Source organism: Eretmochelys imbricata, chromosome 12 (genome assembly GCF_965152235.1).
Source record: "Eretmochelys imbricata isolate rEreImb1 chromosome 12, rEreImb1.hap1, whole genome shotgun sequence".
NCBI classification, from domain to species: domain Eukaryota; kingdom Metazoa; phylum Chordata; order Testudines; family Cheloniidae; genus Eretmochelys; species Eretmochelys imbricata.
In genome coordinates, this window is record NC_135583.1 from 35,522,103 (window position 1) to 35,530,581 (window position 8,479).

Sequence of the window (8,479 nt, forward strand, 5' to 3'; positions counted from 1 at the left end):
GTCAGTTTCCCACACCCGCTCCAGCCTGGCCCCACCTTGGACTGGAGCAGTAATTGCAAGGAAAGCTTCACCCCTGTAGGCCTCTATTAGAGGGCCCATGCTCAGTCACTCGGTGTGGGTGGCACATGCGTGGTCTGATCAGCAGTAGGAGCTGTGAGGGCTTGGAGCATGCTCAGCGAGGCAGAATCATTGAAGATTATAGCTGCTGAAATTGAAGAAGTGTCTCCTGGACAGGTGCAAATTATATTACATTTTTGCCAAATTTGGAAAGATTTTCCTAGATACTGTGAAACCTTGATACAAAGGCCTACTTCCCTCCCCCCCCGCCGCCATATTTTAAGTCCCAGATCTAAAGTATGGTTGTGCTCACGCTGTTGAAAGAAAAGGTTGCTAGAATTTTTGACATGAGCAAAACAAAACCTCAGCCTGGTACTTGAAAATGGCTAAACCTTTTTGCCTGATTTTTAAATTTCACCTGAGGCAGACACTTGGCATGGAAAATTTCGGCCCAAATTGTTAAAGTTTGGCAAAATTATAAGCAGCTGAAAACAGGATCTTATAATGGGAAGTGTCAGGCCACCTTAATAATATCAGGAATATTTTTGCAGGACCTGCACCGTCTAACATTGAATAATGAGCACCTGCAGCTGCCATTGACTTGGAGTTGTGGGCCCTCAGAAAATCAAGTGAAGAGTGTGCTGCTCTTCCTGTTATTATTATTTTTTTTTTTTTTTTAAGAGAAATCCTGAGGTTTTCTCGGAGTCGCTAGATGGCTCTACTGCAGTAGAAGCTGTAATTCATGCTGCATTGCATCAGGAGAAGGTTCTTTGAAACTGGCATGGCATCTCTGATTGACATTGTGGCTTGAAACCGTTTCCTCCTTGACACCTCTGCTCAGCAGGTCTGACCACATTCCCTTAGAAACTGAATGGCAAAATGCCTGGTGCCTTCAGTGGGAGCATGACTGGGCCTGTTCTGCTAAAACAGCTGCAGTCCTGTTGTACCCCACGTCCATTTCAAAGGCTTAAGCAATGGTGTTTGCGCTGAATTCAAGGTGACAAAAGCTAAGTGTGTGCACACTATGTTTTGAGCCATTTGCTATGATTTCAAAGTCTGCTTGGTTTGTGTGACTGTGGACAAGCACAGTTTAAGTCAGGTTAGCTGAAACGTGACTAGGCTGTTTCAGCAGATTGTCTGCTGTGTTGGAAGGTAATGACGTGATGGACAACTTGATGCTTCACAGGAATCTGCCTACAGTAGAACTCATGCTATCCAGTGAAGTTGTTCAGCAGTCAGAAGGCAGAAAGGAGAAATCTCAGGGCGTTTTCCATGGCTGTGTCTATGCTAGATTTTCCAGCTGTGACTGAGGGGGGCTGTCAAATGCGGTTCCTTGCTCAACCATTACTAAGCTCTGCTGTCCTGTTTGTTATACCAATAAAATAAAAACCAGCAGGGTCTTATTAAAGGGGAAAAGGCAAAATGCCACATTTATTGTGAATTCAGAAAGAATCCTAGTAAGCAGTTAGTTATAGCTATAACATTCCATTCAATTTCATATTCACACACACACACACACACACACACACGTTCTGCAAGGTTGTTATCATACTTACCACCCTTAGAGGACATGAGGAGGGAGCAGGGCCTTGTCGGATGCTCATCTGATGCTCCTGGAAGTTGGTTTCCAGAATCAGACCCCAAAGTTCTCACTTTCTAGAGTCCATTTTTATCGGAATTTCTTCCTATGCCAGTCTATGGGAATTGCTTCATCATGCTGTTGCTATATCGATCAGCAGATGTCACATTCCTGACGGCTCCATGCTGCCAGATGTTATCTTGTTCTTTTGTTCTCCTATTCTTGAGGCTGTTGGGTGGATTCCAGTCTGCCCTGGGGGGGGGGGGGGGAGGTCCTCTGGTTATTTCCACTTGACGCTTTCTTCAGCCGATGGACACTGGATTCTTAGGCTGGCACCTCCCTGATCATTCAGTTATTATCCACACCAAGCATCCATCCACATACATCCTCTATCTCTAATTTAATCACGATTGTTAACAAAGCGAGATGAATACAACAAAAGGGCGGGGAATCTCTGGGTGCTGTTTCTGTTGTTACAGAGCATTGCTTTGAGCCTCTCTCTCTGTGAGTAGTTGTTGTTACAAATAATTGCTTTGAGAACAGACTCTGTCTTCGAATGTACTAACATAATTAGCAGCTTGCAAGTTTCACACATAGGGGGAGAGAAACAGTACCAAAAACCAAGAGACCTCTTAATTAGTAATACCTTGGAATTTAAACTATGGGGAATCACTCATTTGTGATTTTAATATAGAACTTCTTTAACGTGATCCAACATGTTGGTTTAGGTAAAAGTCAGCTGAGTTCACTCAGTGTCAGTAGAATGGTCTCTAAAAACAATCAAAAAACCATGGTGGACTGATTTGCTGTGATGGGCGCTGATCATTGTTGATCCTGTCCACGTCAGCAGAACAACAGAATGCAACACTGGGTGTAAGGGCAGCTCATTTGGCCTGTATGGGGTTTGTTTTGTTTTGTTTTCCTTTTCAAAGCTACTGAGCACCTCCAGCTCCCGTTGTATTAAATGAGGGCAGCGGATGCTCAGCATCATCAGTTAGTTTTGTGAGGGGGGGACATGTGTAGAGAGGACGTGGTTTCTTTGGTCTTGGCACTATACAGATGTGGAAGAAGCTAAGGTAGTGGGCCCAAAGAGTTGGCAGTCTGTAGCTGAGAAAGAATCTTGCTGTGTGAAATAAAAACAACTCTCAGGTTCTGTCCACATTGAGTCCTGAGCATGTTTAAGCATGGTTTTAAATCATTTCACGCTAAACTGATTTAGTATGGATTCAGCTGTCATAGGGTTAGGCCTAATGCTGTTTAAACCGCTTCAGTGTGAAGCTAAAATAACTGCTTCAGGAATCATGGTTTTTAATGGCTGTATTACAAGAATAGATGGGACTGGAGGGGTGCAAGTCACCCTGTAGAAAGAAGCATGCGCTTCTGGTTTTAGACTGAGTTTACCAGCTGTCCATGTCTTTGTTACAGAGATATATATGTTGGGCTCAAATGAGAGAGTAGAGAGAGCTAATCATCGCATCCTCTGCCAATTCCTTTATGGCAATCCCAGATTTCTGGTAGGAGGGAAGTGTTTTTAACTATCATCTATTTCTGCTGTAGCAGAACTTATAGAAATGTTGAATTTTTATATGGCAAGAATGGGGGGAAATATAACTGTCTAAGAATTAGCTGCTTCTGAACTAGATGCATGCAGGGGTGTGTGTGTGTGTGTGTGTGTAGGGGGATTGTTTTGTCTTTTTAGGGGGTGGTGAGTGAGAGAATTCTAATAATCTGATACTTCTATCCATCTTCAGTTCAGTTTTTTATTTAACCCACTATTTAGTTGCAACTATTCTGTAACCTTACAAACCCCCCCACCCCCCCGATTGATTTAAACTTGAATATTTCTCTGATTGGCAAATCTAAACCAATGTTTTTCTAAATTTTGGGAATGGGAGTTCTGAGGATTGAGTTTGTGGACTATCATCGAGGACTCTCAAACTAACCAAAAATCCCCAGAAAAAAGTTACAGTTGTTGTTTGCGGTTGTGGGTACTTCTCTCTGAGGTGACTGGCTTCTGTCAGAATCCAATCCCCTTTTTTAAAAAGGGCGATAAAGCAATTTAAGGCTCTAGGTACTTTGGAGTTGTTTTTCTATGGATGATGATGTTACCTGGCCCATGCTATGGTTAGCAAGTCCTCTCTGGCATAGAGATTTAGGGTGAGATTTTCAAAAACGCTCATCGTGGTCTAACTCTGCTTCTGTTGAAGTCAATGGGAGTTGATGTCAATGGAAGTCAAGTTAATTCAAAGCTGATTGTGGGATTTTCAAAACCACTCAGTTAGTGAGTTGTCTTTATTTTCATATAACGCCACTTTACCAATCCTAAATTTAGCACAGGCTAGACTCTCCATGAGTTACACTCCATCTCCTGGAAGCCAAAGGAACGACACTCTCAGATGATACCACTGCTCCCATAAAACCTTAATAACTACTCCTTGCCCAGCAAATCTTCCTTTCTTATTTTCCCTCCACACTTTCCTTGGGACTTTAATAGACCCAAACACTTTACTTTACTTACTTAATAATACGAGCGAGAGCAATGCTACTTCTGCTGTTGCCTGAAGCTTTTTCAGGCTGCTGAGAAAGTTGAACAAACACTACTCTTTAGTATCAGAGGGGGTAGCCGTGTTAGTCTGTATCCACAAAAACAACAAGGAGTCCAGTGGCACCTTAAAGACTAACACAGATTTATTTGGGCATAAGCTTTTGTGGGTAAAAAGCCCCACTTCCTCAGATAAATGGAGTGAAAATTACAGATGCAGGCATAAATATACTGACTTCATGTGTCAGTATATTAATGCCTGCATCTGTAATTTTCACTCCATGCATCTGAAGAAGTGGGTTTTTTACCCACAAAAGCATATGCCCAAACTACTCTTTAGTGGACCCCCGTTGAATAACTAACTAACTTTATTATAATTTAGTTCAATTTTAAATATCACTTTTAAATGTAACAGATATGAAATAACTCGCCTCTTCACTGTATGGGCTGCACTGATATTTAACAATCACTGTTAAATATTTGCACTAGTCTGCAAAACCACTAAGTTGTTGTTGTTGTTGTTTGCCTATCCTAGGTTTACCTATGGGCACGCTGGCACTGTCTACAAGGAATTTGTTTATATCTCAGGGGGCCACGATTACCAAATCGGTCCCTATAGAAAAAATCTCCTTTGCTATGATTACCGCACAGATGTCTGGGAGGAAAAGCGGCCAATGATCACTGCTCGAGGGTGGCACAGCATGTGCACCTTGGAGGACAATATCTATTCCATTGGCGGTAGTGATGACAACATAGAAACCATGGCACGCTTTGACATTCTGAGCGTGGAGTCTTACAGCCCTCAGTGTAACCAGTGGACCAGAGTCTCTCCCTTGTTTCAAGCAAACAGTGAATCTGGAGTGGCAGTCTGGGAAGGCAAGATTTATATTCTTGGAGGTTATAGCTGGGAAGACACTGTCTTCTCCAAAACCGTCCAGGTGTATGACAAGGAGAAAAACAAGTGGTACAGAGGAACTGACCTTCCCAAAGCTATTGCTGGTGTGTCTGCGTGCGTGTGTGCATTGAAACCCAGAAAGGAGGACAAAAAGAAAAAGACAAAAACGAAGAAGCATCAGGATCGAGGAAGATGACACAGCTTGGGAACCTTGTAACTAATCATCTCTTTCTAATCTTCATTTTTTTTAAAAGAAAGGAAAAAAGAAAACCGTTTCTGAAACCTTAGAGAACATGTGGTTGAACATCTTTGGGTGAGGGTCACGTGAAGGTAACTACTACTAAATGGTGGTGAGGTTGCAAAGGGTGCTATGCCACCCGTCCCATACATTTAGGTGTAGTCTGTTACTTCTTTGGTTCTTCGCTTTTACACACTAATAGTAATAAAGGTAAAAACTTAAAAAAATTGAAAACTTCTTTTGGCTTAGAAAATTAAATGATGGGGAGGGAAAAGAGGACCAAACATCGGTTTGAAGTTACAAAGAGAAGTCTAGAAGCAGTTGCTGTTGAAAACGGATATGGATCTTGTTGTAAATCCTGATTTTTTTTTTTCATTAAATTTTAATTTACAATACGTTCTAGAGTTGTGAGTATCAGATTTCTGGTATGCATGAGTAACCATTCAAAGTATACATATACCAAGGCATCTTGGTAAGCAAATGACACTTCTGTACTCTTAAGTTTCAGAGGATATTATTAAGTGACCAAAGTGTGAGTGCTCTGGTCCAGACATGGCCATGTAACTGATCTGTGCTCAGTTTGTGAGCTCCACCAGTCTTTCCAGTGGTGCAATGGTCTACAAGATGCAGGGGAGGTGACATAACGTTTACGTCACTTGTTAATGACTAGAACTGTGCAAAACTTTCATGACAAAACCCAATACCAAGTTTGGTTTTGTTGATTTCTCCTAGTTCAGGACCAGGCTTTTTAAACCTTTCAGAGAATCTGAATGGATTTTAGGCAGAAGTTACATAGAACTTGCTCCTTACTTTAAACCAGGTGAGACAAGTAGACTTCGCTATGAGTTATTGGGGGTGGGGAAGTGAAGGTGTTGAAATCAAAAGCTCAAAATGAACTTGAGATAAACAGCAAACCCATCCTACAAAGGGCAATGGGATGGGGGAAAAAAAGTTTGCAGGAGCTGGGAACTGCTGAATTTAGCATGGGTCCAGCAGTGATGACCTCTACCAGTCAGCACAAGGGGCCATTAACAGACTCTGGATGAGAATCTAACCCCGCAGTACTTGGTCAGGTGGCTGCAACACTGTTCCTCTTGGAAGAATGGGCTTAACATGGGGAAAAGTTGTGGTGGATTCTTGGGATGCCGTTTGGGGCACAGATGACTGAACTGGTAGAAGAATCATATATTGGAGTAATATCAAGGGAATCTGACTTATGCCCATCACACTAAAGAAATTTTGATTGTAGACCCTGCCAGTGCACTTTCACACAAGACTGTTTAAAACGGCACTGGGTTAAAGTTCACCAGCAAGATTAACACAGACTAATTAATGCACAACATGTTTGTGCGGTTTAGAAATCACATCCCTGTAGAAAGAAAAAGAGTACTTCTGGCACCTTAGTCTCTAAGGTGCCACAAGTCCTCCTTTTCTTTTTGCGAATACAGACTAACACGGCTGCTACTCTGATCCCGGTAGAGTGCATTACCCACCGTGTACAATCCTTCTGTCATTCCTTCTCCCACTGGCAGGGTTGTGTCTACTGCAAGTATTTTAAATTTGCCAACTGTCTGGCCACCCTTCAAGCATTCACTCCAGAACAGTTTACAAATGGGCCTTTTGTTTGATTTGCAAGAAGTTAAGAACCAGCCATCTCATACAGTCTCTGTAATTTTTATAACAACAATTAATAATAATTCCGTGCCACAGATTACTATTTCTCATCCCAACACAAAGCAATTTTTTAGAAATTTTTGAAAATTTTGTACTTTTATAACACATTTTGCTAATACCTAGTCTCTAGTTTGCCATATTATGTTGTTTACTATTGAAGTTCCTGCCCTATAATTGTGGTCCTATTGTTATAGTCAGGAACTCATAATTTGTTGGCTCTTTCAGGCTTTGTGTATAGTCAGTTGTGATGCAATGCAGCTGTTAAAGCAGCATTTACATTCTCAGCATTGTCAGGTCTATAATTGTGACTATTGTAAGGCTTTGACTGGCAGTTCAGATAGTCAGACATGCTGATAAACGCTCTTTTATTGTCATTCGGTGATCCACTGAGTGGATTTCAAGAGCCTTGATTTAAAGTTCTGCTTTGGTGCTATTGATCCATTTTCTCTAAATTCTTTCCAAGTCCCCCTCCATCCACAGCTCCATCAGTGTGCAACATAACTGTGTACTTCAGATCTGCCTTTTTCCTTTTATCCCAAGTAGAAGGGATGTCCTGCCTACTTTTTGCTATTGGGGTGTATTGGCCTCATTAATGTGAAAATTCTTCTCAGAAAATGTTGTTTGCACTATAAAAGAAAAATCATTTTCAACATCATTTGGAGTTTGGGGAATTTTGGGTCCTCTTTATCCGTTGACAGGAATCCAATTTAATTTTTTTTTTTTTTTTTTTGTATTGAAAGTGGCACCTTGTGAATAGCTGGAGTGAAAGAAAGGAAACAAATGATGCCTTGTGACACAAAAAGATTGAAGAAAACTGGCTTGAGCTATATAAGGTGTAAAAACCCTCTGGATATCTTTGGGTATTTTTCTTAAACAATAGAAACTATTACATTTAACAAGTTACAAAAAGTCCTCTATGTGCAGTAATGATACCTTTTACTTTGCATGAGGAAATAGTTATTTTTAATTGTTCCTAAAAAGAGATAAGGGAACGTTTTAGTTAGAACAAACCAAATAGCTGATTTAGGTATCTGCAAACTTGTTTGTTGACTGGCAACTCCTACTTCATCTTTGTACAACCCTTTTCATGTGTAAATACACAACAAAGGTGCCCCAAGACGCTTCTTTGTTTCTAATAATTGGCTGCTTTTAATATTTTTTGGTTTTTGTTTTAATTATATATGCTTGTGTGTTACATTCTTGATGTGTTTACAGTTTGAAAAATAAAACATGTTAAGAATTTCAGACTTTATTCCTCTTCGTGTGAATTGTTTTACACCCTAACTGTTTTTTCTCTTTATTGATCACCTGAAAGGAAGCAATTCTTTTTGTAACTATTTCAGAGGTGGTCTCAATAGTGTGAGCACAAACTTTTTAAATTGGACAAGGTATAGCTAGTCCTACTGTGGCTCAATTAATTACATTTTTGAGGGAGTAGAAGCACACTAATTTGTATCTGGCGACTCCAAACACACCAAAAAACAGTTGATCTTG

The 8,479-nt window shown here is 40.8% G+C and overlaps 1 protein-coding gene across 1 annotated transcript in view; it reads left to right on the forward strand.

Moving 5' to 3' along the window:
* The window catches only part of KLHL36 (kelch like family member 36), a 30,110-nt gene extending 21,955 nt beyond the window's left edge, over nucleotides 1–8,155 (forward strand). Inside the window, exon 5 of the mRNA XM_077831164.1 lies at nucleotides 4,714–8,155. Coding sequence (XP_077687290.1) covers nucleotides 4,714–5,269 — 556 coding nt within the window. The 3' untranslated portion in view covers nucleotides 5,270–8,155. The remainder of the gene's footprint in view (nucleotides 1–4,713) is intronic.
* The last annotated feature ends 324 nt before the right edge of the window (nucleotides 8,156–8,479 follow it).